Source organism: Solanum lycopersicum, chromosome 1 (genome assembly GCF_036512215.1).
Source record: "Solanum lycopersicum chromosome 1, SLM_r2.1".
Lineage (NCBI taxonomy): Eukaryota > Viridiplantae > Streptophyta > Magnoliopsida > Solanales > Solanaceae > Solanum > Solanum lycopersicum.
Genome location: NC_090800.1, coordinates 4,951,110 through 4,969,632, shown reverse-complemented (window position 1 = coordinate 4,969,632; position 18,523 = coordinate 4,951,110). Strand labels below are relative to the sequence as shown.

Genomic DNA, 18,523 nt, shown 5'->3' with positions numbered 1-18,523 from the left:
AAAAAAGACATAACACCTAAACCATACTGCTAGAAGTAGGACAAAACTTGATTACCACTTACCTTTCCGTACTAATTCTCAATATTCATGTCTTTCAATCTAGAATCATGTCCTAAGTCAGCTAAAACGCTGTCATATCCTGTCTAATCCCCAGACATCAATAGTTTGACCTTGAAATTAGCCATAAGGTTGAGAACATAATTACAAAGCAAATTTTATTTCATTTTAACATTACAAACACCTTTAATTTACACAGTGAAGTGATCACACAAAATTCATTCTGTTTGGAATTTGTATGTCTGCTCTCTTTAAAAGTTCAGCAGAGGCATGCTTGGCCATTGATAGAACCTTTTCCTGTGCATAAAATTTAAAAAAAAAACATGTGACACTTACTCACAGAATAAATATTTAACCTAACAAAGTATATGAAACAGTATGATTAATAAGTACGGAAAAATGACAAATATACCCATGAACTATCGTAATCAGCATGCAAATATCCTCCTTCATACTTTTGGGACATAGGTGTCCCTGTCATCCAAAAACTAAAGCATATATGTCCTTCACTCTAACGAAAGACTAAATAGGAACACGTAGAACAATCTTATCTGTCATTCTTTTGGGACATTGATGAAGGATATCTCCATACTATTTACGATAAATAAGAGGTATATTTGTCGTTTTCCCTTTACAAGTATGCAATACCTCGTCTACGCCTAAGATTTTCTTTTCTTTCATAATCCAACAGCCGTTGCACATCACAGAGACGATATTCTCAGTTCTCATGCAGTAAACGAGGCTCGACATATATCATTAACCGGAATAATTAAAAGTACAATATATCGAATGAAACCAATAAGAGAGAACAAACATACAGACTCCATAGCATTTTACAAGGATATATACTGCTATACACAGATTGCTAAACAGCTTAGTTTAGTATTATAGACTTAAGATTAGACAATGTATGTAGTTTAAATAGTCTGATATTGCAGCTAACGGTGTGGCCTAGTGGTCAATGATGTAAGTTGAGAATCAGGAGGTTTCATGTTTAATTTAAATCCACGTAGAGACAAAAAACACTAGGTGATTTCTTCTTATCTGTCCTATACTAGACTTGGTGGATATAATTACATCGTACTTATTGTTGCTGGTGAGAGGTGACAGGTATCTTGTGAAATTAGTTGAAGTGCGCAAAAGCTTGGCCCTGACATCACGGATATGTAAAAGAAAGTCTGATATTGATGCAACTTTTAGAAAATGCTAAGCACCAGATGCATATCGCGAAATAGTACATAAATACTAAAAGATGAATCACGGGATAATAATGTCTCTCCACAGTGTGTTAAAATGATTGCATACCAGTCATGAATTGGCATCATAGACCAAGAAGAGGGATTGACCACGACGATATCAGCCTGCAAAGTAGTTCAAAATAAGTAAATTACGTGTATGATGAGATCAAACATCAGGAAAATCTCATCAGAATCGGGAGAAGAAGAAACAGAAATAACATATAGGTGGAATCAAGATGTCCGACCTTCTTCCCAACCTTGAGCGAACCTATTTCCTTGTCCCAAAGTACAGACTCGGCACCGTTTATTGTGGCCATTCTGAGGATTGTTTCAGCAGGCAAAGCTGTAGGATCAGTGGTTCCCGTGGAAAATACTTCACGACCTTTGTTGATCAAGGAAGCCAGGTACATCTCATCAACTACACCAATGGAGCATCACAACAAAACATAGAAGCTCAAGAGATAGATAACATTGAGCATATAATGATAAGCGAGATAAATGGACAATACGAGGAAGCTGCTAAAGTCATTCTTGGAAAAATGTGATATATTAGTAACATTTCTAAACATTGCAAAGTAAATGAAAACCAAACAGAGAAATATGCCGATAACATTGGGAGTTTAGACAATATATCAAGAACAGCGACAGATCAATATATACCAATGCTCATTCTATTGTTTGATGGTGCACCGTCTGTACCCAAGGATACACAGACACCAGCGCGGAGCATTTCCTTAATGGGGGCAAATCCAAGCATTCTCATTGAAGCAGCAGGACAATGTGATACTTTAACTCCAGCTTTTGTGAGACAATCAACCTGACAACTAGATATAATTATTTGAAAGAAAACAAACAGTAAATATTCTTGATGAAAAAGAAACGGCAATAAACGTTACTTCCCATTGAAGTCGAGATACTTTTAAGTAATGCAACCAGACTGAATTTCGAAGTTGTCTTGAGAACTAGTTGAGTTTTGCCCAACAATCTTTAGTTTATACTTGCTATGTAATGAGTGTATAATGAGAACTTCTGTTACTCTTTCCTTTCTCCGAGCCATACGGGAAACTGTCATGCTAAAAAGAAACATTTCGTTATCGTTTTCTTATTTAGATCTTTGCAAAGAAGAACACTCCCCTTCTTTAGGATGAGCAAACACAAGCATTCATTTAAAATTCCTCTCAACCCTGAGTATCCACTTCACAGCTTTCCAGTGCTCTTTTCACGGATTTTCAAGAAACATGCTAACAACAATGGCTACATGAGCAATATCAGGTTTAGTACATATCATTGGATACCTTACACTTCTTAACAATGGAGGAATATGGAACTTCGTCCACGCTCTCTTTTTCCTCCCTTGTTTTAGGACACGTCTTCTTGCTCAACGTCATATGACCAGACAAAGGTGTGCTAACAAGCTGAGCATTCTTCATGTTAAATCGCTCTAATACACATTTAATGTACTTGTGACAAATAAAGTTTTATTTCATCTTTGAGACGAGTAACCCTCATGTCCAAAATTTTCTTAGTATGGCCCAACCTTTCATAGCAAAAAACTTACAATATTGTTTCTTCAACTTGCCAATCCTGAAAGTATTCTTGTCCACGATTAACATATCATCCACATATAGCAAGAGGTTGATTGGACAATATTTGTACATCCATGAAGAAAAGTCATCTTCACATCGATCTGCTCAATTTCTAAATCAAGACTAGGAGCCAAACCAAGAACTATACGAATACATGACAATTACACAATAGGAGAAAATATTTTATCAAAGTCAATATGTATGAGCAATTTCTTATTGAGAACAATGGTGAATATTGTGGACCGTGTCGCCAAACTCCTTTTGGGCTGAGGCTTTAATTAGGTTTAGTTAGCCATGCTACCAAGAAACAAACTCGAACAAGATACACAAATTTAGCAAAGACAGATAGATCAAAGAATAGGGCAACAAGCTTATATATACCTCTTTGTCATTGACCCAAACAGTATGTGCTGCCAACAAATTGTTCTGCAGGAACTTGATCTTCTCGAGATGTGTAACAGTTCCATTATCAACTCCTCGAGTTTCAATAATCAGTTGATTTTCATACGGTATCTCTGCAATATGCTGAAATAGTTGAGACGTTAAGACACCAGTAGAGTTAACAAATCCTTTTAACACTTATTCGTCTTTCATACAACATTCTTTTACATATTTTCCTTTAAGGGGCAGTAGAACGACAAAACCTCGTTTATCTGTTGAAATGCATCTTCTTTGATACAAGAACATATTGATTTAAATTCACAAATGCCAACGGGTTGGAAACGAGAAAAAGACTATCATTAACAACCATTTACTAGACGTCACAGTAGGGGCAAACTATTAAATCTCACTAGTAGCAGAGGACATACAGGATCAGTAAAGCAGAACATGTTCGGCGAGTATACAAATTTTTCATTTTCAATTAAGTCATAACGACGTTGGTAAAATGTGTAAACATTGTTAAATTTGACGATGACTGAACACCATTTTCTCTTTGTTTCATTGATATAAATCTTGTATTGTATTTTAGTTGAGAGAGAGATATACCATGTGAATCCCGGTTTCTAGTTCTTTTGCTGTGTCTCTCGTCTCAGTAAGTAATCGATCAGTTGAATTCATAATTTTCCTTATCCCAAGCCACACTTTGATACGTCCATCTGCTGTATTATGATGTTTTATAAACAGATCCTTCTGCAACTGCATTCTTGAAATAACATTACATTCGTAACTTTAAGCAACAAACATTTTTCAAATTAGCAACTCTGAAATAACATTACGGATCTTCATCAGGCAGTTGAAGAGCTAATAAAATAATTTCAAGCTAAATAACTTCAACACAAGAATCAAGCGATGAATCCGTTCTAGGAATGTTGAAAGCAACAGAACAATGTCTATTAAAATTTAATCGAAAACATTTCCAAAGTGAAACTTCAAACTTAGCCAACCTTAATACATTCATCAGTAGTCCTAGCAGCCCATGAAGCTGGCAAACCCTCACCATAGTCCATAATTGACTCGGCCAAACACGCACGCAAGCCTAATACTTCGACTGCACTTGCCATTCCAGACATATGCTACCCTCCTGCTTTAGCAAAACATGTAACCTGATTCCATCAACAAACAACGGTAGAATTTTGAAACAAACATAAATACATCGGACTTGAGTTATATGCACAAACGATGTAAATTATATTTATCGTATTATACTGTATTGTTTTGATGAATAAAATGTATCGTTTTCAATTTGAAGGAAAAACCAACCAAAAAGAAATAGGTTACGAAGTAGAGCCATAATTGGAAAGTAGGATAAAAGATAAAAAACATAATCCATAAACATGACCTTTAACTTGATATCAACGAACAACTATGCCCTCCAACTTTGAATGTGCACAAGTACACACTTGAAGTATTATAAAATTGAACAAGTAGACACAAGTGTCTTACATGGCATAGTACACGTAGGATGCCATGTAGGATACAAAATTGTCATTTATGGTGCCATGTTGGACGAATGTGTTCATTTGCTCAATTTTATACAAGTTTAAGTGTCTACTTGTGCACACTCACAGTTAAACGTCATAGTTGTCAATTGACGCCAAGTTACGATAAAATAAGATTATTAGAGAATAAGTTAAGACAAAATGAGCGATCACGTCAAATATTGTTTAAGTAGGAATCAAAACAAACATTATATATAAACTAACAATACAATACAATAGGCAAAACCATCTGAACAAATTGTATAAAGAATTACCTGCAGTTACCTTCTAAGTGACTCAGATTGTTTACACGCGAGTACGTAGAACTTAAACTCAAACATATTTATCTACAATGTGTGTAGTTCAGACAACTATATTGACTGCAATTTCACTTACACCAGAGTGAATAAGTTCGATTCCTCTAGCTAATTGTTGAGAAGTATGAACATGTTTGTTGATCAATCCTAAACAAACAAAACTATAAGTAACAAGTTCTGTAATTCAGTGAATGAATATACTGATCTAACATTCATATCAAAAATTAACATTTCAAATTTATTACAGTGGTGGACACAGTTCAATAAATATACTGATCACAAAATTGCTTTTTGGAAAAAAAAAATATTTTTTCAGAATTTCTACTACTATCAAAAAACACTTTATTTTCTTTAAAAACTTGATCAAACACATAAAGTCACTAAACTAATTCTTTTTTTATTTTAAAAGAGCATTTTTAGTTTCTCAAGAGCTTTGATCAAAGAAGCTATTAGACTAATGGAATAGAGATCGTAATCAATTTCAACATCATTTTATAAGTTTCTAAAATGATATATACTCTAAAAACTATTGCAATTAACAATTTCCTACATACAAAATATTGATGACATGTTTGGAAAAAATGGGAAAATGCACAATTACGCTCTAGATTATGACCGAAATTTCAGAGACACGCTTTAACTAAACTAAGGTCCTATTACGCCTGAACTTATTTTTTTTAAATTTAATACACCTTTTGTCTTACGTGGCACACTCTATAACTCCGCGTTATTGTGGGAGATATTTGGATGACAGGTAAGCCAAAAAGGAGTAAAAATTTTTTTAAAAAAATAATTAATTCCTGGGGTTAATATGATCTTAGTTTAGTTAATGCGTGTCTCTTAGATTTCGGTCATAGTCTAGGGGTACTTGTGTATTTTCTCAAAAAAAAAAAACGTAAAAACAAGAAAAAAAGTTCCAATCTCAGTAATAAGTTACTAGATTTTGACCTAGTAGTTAAAAAAAACATAATACATAAATATGTCATTTAACTTAGTTTCGCTGATATCTATATCCTTCAACTTTGGGTGCACACAAGTAGACACTTGTATGAAATTGAACAATTAAACCATACATCCTATGTGGCAAAATATATGTAAGACGCCACATAGGACCAAATTTGCTATGAACGCCACGTGTCTATTTATTCAATTTTATAGAAATTTAAATATATATTTATGCACACTCAAAATTGAAATACATAAATGCGATTAAACATATTTATATATTAAGCCCAAAAAATAAATATCATAGAAAATTACATGACTATAAATCTAAAATAAGAGTAAAATAAAAAGTTTAAACTTAAATTGTAACACATTTTTAAACAAAATAGGAAAACCTGTCAGTAATTTGGAACAGAGGATTAATTAAGTTGGTAAATTGATAAATACTTAATGAAGTTGTCTCAGGTAGAGAAAGAAAAAAAAACACTTCCCCTTTTGTTTTATAAAATTTATATATTTAAAAATTACATATTATTATCAATGACAATCATTAACAACTTAAATATCTAAAAAAAAAAAACATATGAAAGAAAACTTAATTAACTCAGTAAATTTTATCTGTATCGCATAAATTTTGTTGCAGAAAAGATCTGGGAGGAAAATTTGTCCGCGGAAGTCAAATGATTTTGACGTGAGATAGAAGTAAATTGAGTGAGAATATCGATGGATTGGCCAATAGCTATGATTGAGTTGTGTTGTATAACAATTGCTCCATCTAAGAGAACATTGTTATGAAAATTCATGGTAACAATAATAACATTGTTGAGAATGAGAATTGTATTTGTTGCTTCCATTATAATGTGCAAGTCAAAGTCAAAAATGTTATCTAGAGGTGGTGTTTTGTATGATATATGGATGATGGTTAATTATGGTTTTTTGTGTAGTGTGAAGACAAAGGCACGTGGAAGTGTGGGATGTTAATTTCAATGAAATGTGTAGTACTCCGCGTTCATTCTCTATTAATTGATCATCCAACAAAAATAATTACTTTTGAGTTTAACATTAGTTTAAACAATTAAGTACATAATGTAATTTTAATTTTCTTTGATATTTAGTTATGTAATTAATATTTATTAAACTTATTTTAGTACGATTTAATATTTTTAAATTATGATTTATTCGATATTTATTTTATGCGATTTCATTATTATTTTTTGTTGAATATTTTAGTGTCATTAATTATATCATATTTTGTGCGTGTATTTAAAAGAAATATCCTAGATAGTAGTATTTTGATAGGATTAACAAAATATTTGAAGTACAAGTAAGTTATATGTTTTTATAAATACTTTATAGGAAAAATCCAAAAAATCCAAAAATCGAAAAAAGCCGAGGTTGAAAAACTCGATTTTTATTGGTTTGGGCTTGGTTTATAAATTTAAAAATTCGACACAAATATTTTGTTTGATATTTGAAAAATCTTAACCAACCGGGTAAACTATGACAATATTCCATAGGCTATGGTCTACATACTAATTCCCTAGAATTTTTAGGAAATTTTCATTTTACGAAGTACATATTTTATAAACATAAATTGTATATAAATTGTAATATTCCAAACTTTAAATAGATTTTGAGTTTAGACTCTTGTTTTTTTATTAATCTATCTTATTTTTATTTTTTTCATTCATTTTTGTTTGGCTCACGGGCTGATCCTATCCATATTTCTCATGCCCCACAAATTCGCAGTCTTATTTAGGCCGAGCTAAAAAAGTCTCTTCTTAAATGAATTCCGAAAATCGTAAACCAACCATATTAAATCACGAGTTAGGTCAGACCTGTCCGACGGACCTAGTCCGTACTGACAACTCTAATTTTTTAGAACTTCAACATTTTTTAAAAATCTAAACTAAATATTTTTTGTTTCTATCTTATTTTATGAAGTTTATTTTAAAAATATTTAAAAACAACAAAAAGTTAAATCACATTTTAGGCTAAGTTTTATGTTCAATTTCTTCTTCTTCTTAAAAAATTTTGCAAAAATATATGTTTTCTTTTAGTTTAAATAAATAAGTTAGTGTTTCTTAATTATATTTTTTTATTAGCTATTTAATTTTTTTTATATCTTTTTATTAGTTTAAAATATTTATCCCATGTTGAGAAAGAGTTATGTATTTAAACATACGATTATGAGTTATATATTATTGGAAGTAGTATTGAGCACCGATATAAGAAAGATTTCAGACAACTCAAAATTCTCATAAACCATAAAAGCCGACATATATAAATGATCATACTTTTTAAATGACTTCATACTATTTTTAAGCATATCTTATTGGATCCACTTAGTTGAGGATATTCTTTACTCCAGCAAGGTATAAGATAGTTCTGATAGCGTGGGTCTGACGTTGTATTATCACGTACTCATGGTGATGATTGTCTGTTAGAGAATCTCCTATATAAGAGTAATGAGCGTATTATTGTATTTTATACCCGTGGAGTTATTATTAATAGTTTTAAAAGCTTTATACATATTGCATCATTTATTGTTGCTTTCATATTGAGTTGAGTTGAGGTGTGTATGTTTTTCCTTTCAGTCAGTTCAACTATGTATACCTATGTTCAAGTATTCCCCTTGCTTGCTCTTATATTCAATATACTGACGTCATTCAGCCTGCATCTTTTCATGATGGGAATACAAGTATTCAATATCATCAATCGGTGCTTCGTTGATCCAATCGAATTCCAACCAGCTTTAGTGAGACTTCTTGCTTTTCGAAGGGCTTCACTTTATGGTTTGGTTTTATTAATAGGTTGTGGGACTTGGCCGACTTCCCTCGCAATTTAGACGCCTTATGGATAGTAATATTTTGACGAGTCTTTTTATATTTTCTTGTAATGTTTTAAGACTTGAGTTGCTTGCTTATGACTAGTTGAATATTTTAACCATTCTGAGTTATTTATTTTGAAAAAATTGAGTTAATATTTGCATTTTGTCATGAATATAAAGAAAGTGAAGTTTGCTTTCATCGAAAGTAAACAGACAAGAAAGTCTTGTACAAAAAAAGATCAAAAGAGTTCTTGAAAAAGACTCGTGAACTAACACATTTTGTGGTATTGAAATACCTACAATAATCTATTGTTCTTTCCACAAAAAGCTTGTGATGTTTTCAAATCATGAAGCTACAACCAGTGTTTTTACAAAGCTTTGAATTCTTTAACATTTGTTTAATTATAAAATATGGTAGCAAAAAATGGATTAACCAAGCAATGAATTGGGTGAAGTGTTGAAGGGAATATCAAAGAGAATGTCTTTTCCCTTTTAACAGTTTATGCATTATGTTCTTGATTTTCTTCCTCACCTTACACAATTATTTTTTCATCTTTTCAATCATTTGTTTGGTAAACTCATTTTTGTTAACATATATTTTGACTCAATGAATGCCAAAAGATACTTAAACTTTGTAAAAAAACATTTATTACAACTTCACGATTTTATTACATCATATGTTCATTGTGGTAAAAACTTTAAATAATGATAGTCATTTCAGTACCATAAAATGTATCAAGTTTATTAGCCTTTTTAAGAGCCCTTTCAAACCATTTTAATATGAGGCTATTGTTACTTCCCCTCCAGCCAAGGGGCCAAATTTACTTTAAGTGAAGTAACTTTTGACGGGCTTCCTGCCTACCACACTTCTACAAAACTCATGATTATCTACGATGAGTTCTTTCCACTTATCTCTATGAGTATCTAACATGACTTCATCATAACCTTCAGGTTCTCCCATGTCAGTCAAGAGGATGTATTCATTAGGAGAATAACGTGTTGAGCTTCACTTTTCTCTAGTAGATCTTCTACAAGAGGATTCTGGATCATTCGAAGTGGCTATCTCACCATAAGTTGGTTGATTATCAACCACAACATCATAAGTAGGAACATTTGTATGTTCTACCCTCTGATCTTTATCTGGATCATTACCTTGGGTTCCTTCATGTGCAGAAAATGTATCAATAATAGGAATTGGATCAACATCAACTAAGCTCTCATCAGTTTGAGAATCTAGTTTCTTAGTCTTATCAATATCTTCAATAGTTTGATCTTCAAAGAACACAACATCACGACTTCTAATGAGTTTCTTATCAATTGGATCATAAAAGAGATATCCAAACTCATCTACCATAACCAATGAAGATGCATTGATTAGTTTTAACATCCAATTTTGACCTCTCATCTTTCGGAACATGCACACAAGCTTTACACCTAAACACTTTCAAGTGATCATAAGAAACATCCTTATCAAACCAAATTCTGTTTGGAGCATCACCATCCAAAGCAACAACAGGAGACAAATTGATAATATAAGCAACAGTGTTAAGTGCTTCAACCCAAAAAGAATTTGAAAGTCTCAACTAAAGTTCTGTTCATCCTCTCTGCCACACCATTTAATTGAGGAGTCTTTGGAGGAGTCTTCTGATGACGAATTTCTTGCGATTTGCAGTAGCTATCAAAGGGACCAATATACTCACCACCATTATCAGTGCGAATACATTTTAATTTCTTTCTCGTTTGTCTCTCAAATAAAGTTTGAAACTGTTTAAACACATCAAACACTTGATCTTTGGATTTTAAAGGATATACCTAAATCTTGCGAGAACGATCATCAATGAAAGTAGCAAAGTAAAGTGCACCACCTTTTGACTTCACTTTAAAAGGACCACACAAATCTGAGTGCACTAGTTCCAATAGCTCATATTTTCTTGAAGGAGGATGACTGTGAAAAGAAACTCTTTTCAGTTTCCCTGCTAAGCAATTAGCACATCTTTTCACCTTTGCTTGTTTCATACCAGCAAACAAATTCTTCTTAGCCAAATAAGTGATCCCCCTGTCGCTCATATGACTAAGCCTCTTGTGCCACAATTCTGATGAAGTCTCGCTCTTCACCAAATTTCTAGAGTCACCAAGAATCGATCCTTGTGTCACATATAAATTTGAATGATTTCTTCCTCGAGCTAAAATCAATGAGCCTTTGGTGAGCTTCCATTGTCCATTACACAAGTCATTATGATATCCATCATCATCTAGTTGTCCTACAGAGATCAAATTTATCGGAATGTCTGGAGCATGCTTGATATCCTGAAGGACCAACGTTGAACCAATATTGGTTTTCAAACAAACAGTGCCAACACCAAACACCTTAACCTCACCAACATTACCCATCTTTAACACCTCAGAGTTAACAGAAGTATAAGATGAAAAGAAGTTTTTTCTTGGTGTGACATGTGATGTGGCTCCAGAATCTACTTTCCAACTTGTATCTTGAGATACAAAATTGATGACGTCTTTATCACAAACGAAGAGAAGGTCATCTTGTTCAACAGCAACAACATTATTTTCATTGTTTTCTTCCTTTTTCTCTTCTTTAAGATCTTGCTTCAATTGTTTGCAAAATCTTTTAATATGTCATTTCTTTCCATAATGATAACATATAATATTTGGATTCTCGAATTTTGACTTGCTTCTACTTTTACCTCTACTCCTCGGATCTCTTGTCTTATGTCTCCCTTGATCTTCTGTATATAGAACATCTGAATGTGAAGATGTGTCTTGAGATTTTTTTCTAACCTCTTCATTAAACACACCACTCTTTGCATATTTAATAGTCACCTTTCCGCCAGCGGCGGAATTTGTTAAAGAAACACGAACAGTTTCCCAAGAATCTGGTGGAGTATTAAGAAGCCAAAATCCTTGTATTTCATCATCAAAATTAACACCCATTCCTGAAAACTGATTAAGAATATCCTGAAAATCATTTATATGATCAATAATAGGACTGACCTTCTTGAATTTAAAGGTCATCAATTGCTTTAACAAGAACAACTTGTTATTGCCAGTTTTTGAAGCGTAAAGCGTCTCTAACTTTTCCCACAATGTTCTAGCATGTGTCTCATTCACAATATGGTTGCGAACATTATCTTCAACCCATTGTATTATATATCCACATACTTGTTGTTGCTCAAATTTCCAATTTTCATCGGTTACATTCTCGGGTTTATGAGCGAAAAAACAGAAAGATGCATCTTCTTCACGAACAATAGATCTTTCATTTTGCATTTCCATATGTTGTAGTTTCTTCTGTTTAGACATACCATCTTGCTCATATTCCCCTGCATATAGAGAACCTTAGCTCTGATACCAGTTGTTGTGACGAAAAGATGAAATCGAAAATCTAACAATAAAGAACACCAAGTTTAACGTGGAAAAATCCTTCAAACCAAAGGTAACCATCACGAGATCGACAAGATCCGAATTGCTTCACTATACCAATAGAGGGTTACAAGTATTCTTCTAATATCTACATAACAAGTGCTAAAAGAGAACAAACAATAACTACACCAACAAAAGATAAATAGAAAGAAACACCACCCAAACTTAGCTTCTATTTGGGACCTAAATCAGGATCTTTATATCCTCCGAATACGATCTCCACCGTTCAAATCAACCATCAAGATGTCAGAAATACTCAGTTTAACTTTCAGGACGATCCAACGGTTACTTAATCGGGAAACGCAATCTGAATGTTGCTGGTCGGAGAAAAAGACTATAGCAAAAGAACTTTTTTCCTTCTTTTTTTTCTCTTGTTGAAAGCTCTCAAAAACCTCTCTTATGTTATTATGTTTTTCAAACACAATATCAATGAACAATTAAATTATTCTCTCAAGATCATCCTCTATTTATAGAGTTGTGTTTTTCCTTACAAAGCCAAAATCAACTACAAATAGAATTACAATTCCAGTTCTTTTTCTAATAGAATTGGAAACCAAATAAAGAGAATAATTTCAACCTTTTCCAAGTAGGATTAGGCCATGGATCTTTTACTGGAACATGGGGAATAGCCGAACACAACTTGCTTCTTTTTCATTCTTTTTTATTTTACTTTACTATTACTAATATTTAGAAATGACACTTTGTGTGTACGACATTGCAACAATCATTGTACAAAGAGTATTGTAAGTTGTACTATACCAAAAAATAAATTAAATATACGTGTAAGTTGCATTGACTATTATATATGAATTTGTAAAATGCTAAACACGTTCACTACCAAAAAAAAAAAGACTAACGTGTCTATTCATATGACACTTTGTGGTATAACCAACACTATTCAACAAATTATTGTACAATTTAGTAATGACACTTTCTGTTATACGAACACTACGACAAATTATTGTACAAAGGGTATTGTAAGTTATACTAACAACTTGCTCTAATATAATAAATAGTATATAGCGTGTATATTTTGTATATATTATAAATATGTTTATGTATATGTATAGTAGTATTCTGATATAATAGATAGTATATTGTGTGTTATATTTAGTATGCGTAAGAAGTGTGTGTATATATATATATATATATATATATATATATATATATACAGTTACAGTGTAAGTATTATATTTAAGTAGTATATTTAGTATACATTATAAGTATAATAATAGATAGTATATACTATATAGTGTGTATGCCTATTTGTATTTGGTATACATTATAAGTACAATTTAGTAATGCCTATTATATTTTTTAGGGACGACTCAAAGTAATTAGAGGCCTAAAGCGAAATTTCAACTAGAGGCCTAAAATCTAAGTAAACTTCATATATATTTATTTAACAATTGTTTTTCTAACTTTTGGATTTTAATTAGAGGCCTAAAATCTAAATAAAATTCATATGTATTATTTTTCTAAAGTTTTAGATGTAAATCTTTGCTTAAAAATTCTTTATAGATGATTTCTTCAAATATTCTTTTTTTATTATTAGTTTTAGGCAAGATTTTATCAATTCAACATTAGAAAACACTTTTTGTCTGGCGCCGATTACTATATGAATTGTTAACATAATTCTTAGGAATAAGTTGATAAAGTTTAAATAAAAACAAGAGTTAAAATCTAGAAATTTATGCATGATAACTTGGTATATCCTACTTTAATATGTTTGTTGTATTGCTTGAAAATTTAAGAAGAATAAAAGATTTTGTAATTTACTTTGTTCAACATTTTTCGACTATTAATTCATATTTTTGACAGACTATTATTTTACCTTATCAAAGATTTGTAAAAAAAAATGAGTTCAAACAGATAAATAAAATGAGTGTTAGCAAAAAATAATTAATTTTTTCTATCTGAATGAGGTTAAGAAGAACAAAATAATATAATTTTATGTATAAGATTAACAAAAATTTTATTCTTGGTAAGAATTTGAGGCCCTCTGAAATTGGGGGCCTAAGGCATATGCCTCAAATTTTGTATGCAAGAGCCGTCCCTCATATTCATGTATACTTAGTGTATATTTCAAGTATAGCTATACTATATTTAACTTTTTGAGTGTATCATAATGTATAGTTAGTGCATAATTTATGTATAAGTAATCTATATTATTATATAGTCAGCATATATTTATGTAAATAAAATATGACTATATTTATTTTAAACTAATACTTTATGGTATATATTTAAAAATTGATAATTGTATAGAATGACAAACTAATTATATAAAATATATATAGTAGCTACCATTTGATTTATTTTTGTTCTATAGCAAATTGTTTGTCAGTCCGTCTCTCCCTCATATTCTCGCTCGCCACTCTCCCGCTCTCGCTCGCTTCCTTCGCTCACCTCTCTCACTTTGTACAATAGAATTGTTGTGTTTCTAATTGTATAAAGCGAGAGAAAATTGTATATACACATGTAAATGCACATATCTCCGTCTTATACACTTATAATTATACAATAAAAATACTTCCCTACCCAAGTCTCTTTTGTCTTTCTCTTTTTCTCGTTTTATACAAAATCAAAGTGTATATAATCGTCCTATAAACTTATAATTATACAATTCATTTTATATACTTCGTTTTATACAATTCTCTACCCAAGTCTCTTTCTCTTTCTCGTTTTATACAATTCGCTTCAATTGTATATGTATAGCGAATTATACATATATATGTTTGTTATGGAGCATAATTATGCAAACTTTGCTATAACATACAAATATGAATTTTACGTATGATATATGTGAAAGTTTGCCTATTAAAAACTGTCCCTTATTACAAAAACACACTTTCCAAAAGTATACTTGAGGATTTATTTTTTTAAACAAATAGATTTTATAAGTTGGACGAAAGCTATTAATCAAAATACGAAGAAATAAGAAATGGGCGGTGGAGGGGCAATTCAACTACCACAATGTCATTAGCTTTTATTATTATTTTTGGAGCAAGTCAACTACCAAAATTTCATCATATTGTTGTTATCATTATTATTATTATCATTATTATAATTATTATTGTCATTATTATTATTATTATTATTATTATTATTATTATTGCAAGAAGCCATAATTTCTTAATTAGTTCAAGATGGATAGAGATATCATTCAAGTTCTCATATAGTTTAAGACTATATTATCCTTGACTACTATTGGCACAAAAAATAATGGCTTATTATTGATAATAATTGTCATTTAAAAACGATAACACTAGGAAAATCTACATATACAAATGGAAAGAAAATGTTTATAATAAGGCTGAAGTTAGGTTGGAATATCTGTTTAATTTATCCCACAAATTATTACGAAAAAGAAATACTCATACATTGTGAGATATAATTTTTTTGTTTTCACCTCAATGTTCTTTTTTAAAAAAAATAAAAATATTGTTAACATTATAGAAAAACTTAAGCATCTAATGTCATAGTAACTATCATCAATGCCTAAAAGAATGAGTATTATAATGTTTAGGCCAAATACATACGGAGGTCCCTAAAGTTGTTCGCGCTTTTTCCCAGGTACTTCAACTAACCAAGATTCCTATTAAATCCTTTAACCCCCTATAATTTGATCCTTTTAAATATTTTTGGCTGATGTGGAGCCAAACGTGATCTCACGTCCTTTAAGCGCGTGCAGACTCTTTAAAAGCGCTGATGTGGATCTTGAACCACCCACCAACGATCTTCTTCCCCCTTTTAACCCTAATTTCTCCCATTCTTCCATTATTTCTCATCTTTTGTTTCTCTTCATCATTATTTACCTTCTTTACCTCATTGAAAGGGAGAGATTCTTAGGGTTTTCTCGTTTAGAAACGGGTTAGAAGTGATTTGGGGGAAATTGATTTTTAGGTTTGATGACTTAATATGTGGCACTGACGTGTAATTGGGTTGGAGTGTATTGGTCAAAATTTCCACGTGGGGAAGGTTCATCTCACGCGCCTAATTACCAAAAATAATTTATTGAAATTTGGCTCCACATCAGCCAAGAATATTTAAAAGGATCAAATTATAGGGGGTAAAGGATTTAATAGGAATCTTGGTTAGTTGAGGTACCTGGGGGAAAAACGCGAACAACTTTAGGGACCTGCGTATGTATTTTGGCCTAATGTTTATTTATGTCATTAGACATGTTTGCATCACACTCAATAAAATTTAAAGTCAATCTTGTAACTGAATATTAGTGTAACTATTGATTGACGATTTTGTCTGACCAAGTTATTATTTGGTTAGCATGAACCGAGTGTAATTGAGGAAAATAATTATACCCTTCAATTTTCAAGGAGGTAAAAAAAATATTGATAGTAATTTAGTATAATTAACGGATGACCTTTTATATTATTTTTTATTTTAAAATAAAAGAATACTCAATTATGTAGTCATACTTTGTGCAATCAAACATGACATTGTGAATTATACCGTTAAGTAATTACTATTTCAAGAACTACACAATTATATAAATTTTCAAATATTTCTATATAAAATATAACTCAAGTTCATATATGATACATATACTTTTGAACTCTCGATATAATATCATAGCCTGATTAATAAATCCGCGATTTACATGTCATGACAACAAATATGTTGAAGTCTTGAAGACATCCACATAGCAACACATACAAGCTCATGTTTCATAGAGCAAACCATTATATATGAAGATGATTACAATTATAAAGTATATATTGCATTACATAAAATAAAATATAGATTCATATGATACATACATTTTTAAGTTTGATATTTGGTAACTCGATTGATAAATATTGTTGGAGTGAGGTGATGGTAGCTATAACTCCTAGAAAATCCACAACCATGATGATTGGCCTCATTAGAGTCCAATTCCATCAATAAATTGAGAAAAAAGTCAACATCACAAGGAAGAACCAAAGGGCCTTTACTATTGTAACCAAACTCTGATTCAGCTTCATCAAGCAACATCTTGAAGAGGGGATGATTAACATACTCGATCTTAATCGCGAATCTTTGTTTATATGATCCAACATAGACGGAGAAACAACCTTGTGTAGATACTCGATGTTTTGATTTTCTAGATCGTTTTGTTGTTAAGGCATGTTGGTTATTTTCTAATGAATTTTTTCGACCAAAAGACTTGCAACGCTCCCATGTTTTGGGAATGATTCCTTTCTTTCCTTTCGAATCCAATTTATTCAAATCCATAGTTATGTTTCGAAAAAACAAAACACGTATTAGATAATATAGTATGGTCTATATCTAGGGTTTTTGAGCTAACCTCTATCGTAAGCTAAGTAAAGATCGACCTTCATCCTTGGCCTAATGGTGTTACTCATGTAGATAAAGTATACACACACAGAAAAAAGAGATCATGCAAGAAGATTGTACACGAATTTATCACTAATTCGTCGATGAGAAAAATCTTTGTTTAAAAAAAGGTGCAAAAAGTAAAAGAGGAGATAATAGAAGGGGGTTGAGAAGGAAAGAAAAGGAGATTAATGTGTATGTCAAGAAGGATTAAACTATATTGGCAAGTTTCTCAATATGTATATGTAACACTATATATATACACACGAAGGCATACTATGGTATAATATAAGATTGAATTATATATTAGTATTATTTTTTTAATGAAAACAATAGTAAAAGGTCTAGGTGGTGATTGTCAACTCTTGAATGAATTAATTATCAAAGTTTTGCATTTTATTATTATGATGATTAATCATAGGATGTCACAAAGAGGCCAATTTGGAACGGGTCATGCCACTTGTCATTTACCATCCAACTGTTTAAAGGATGTTTATGTTTATGATTACTTATAATATTTTTTTTCTATAAAATGCTCCAAATAATTGAGCCATTATAATGAGAATATATTATGTTAAATAAATTAATATGTAATATAACAAATTAGTAACAAATTTGAAGGTCAACTTACTCCTCCACTCACTGCCCCCAATTTCACCCCCTTACTTCTTTTTCATTTTTTTTCTTTTTTTTTTTTGAGAAAGAAAAAGAAAAGATTTGGCTGAATTATCACTAGGAAGTTTGATTAAGTAAAAAGATTGCGAAAAGAAGAAGTTTAGGAAAGAGAATCACCACTTGACCTAGTGGTGTCTATGGCCCAAAAAGTGATGGCCTGCCTAATTAATGTAATATGTTA

General features: G+C 31.3%; 1 protein-coding gene across 1 annotated transcript; it reads right to left on the bottom strand.

The window, feature by feature from the left end:
• Nucleotides 1-264: 264 nt before the first annotated feature.
• On the bottom strand, nt 265-10,246 carry LOC112940754 (uncharacterized). The gene is given in 10 exon segments (XM_069293018.1): nt 265-354; nt 706-799; nt 1,363-1,418; nt 1,541-1,713; nt 1,956-2,112; nt 3,263-3,406; nt 3,869-4,018; nt 4,267-4,425; nt 5,197-5,264; nt 9,961-10,246. Coding segments are annotated over 10 exon segments (1,377 nt in total).
• Nucleotides 10,247-18,523: the final 8,277 nt, after the last annotated feature.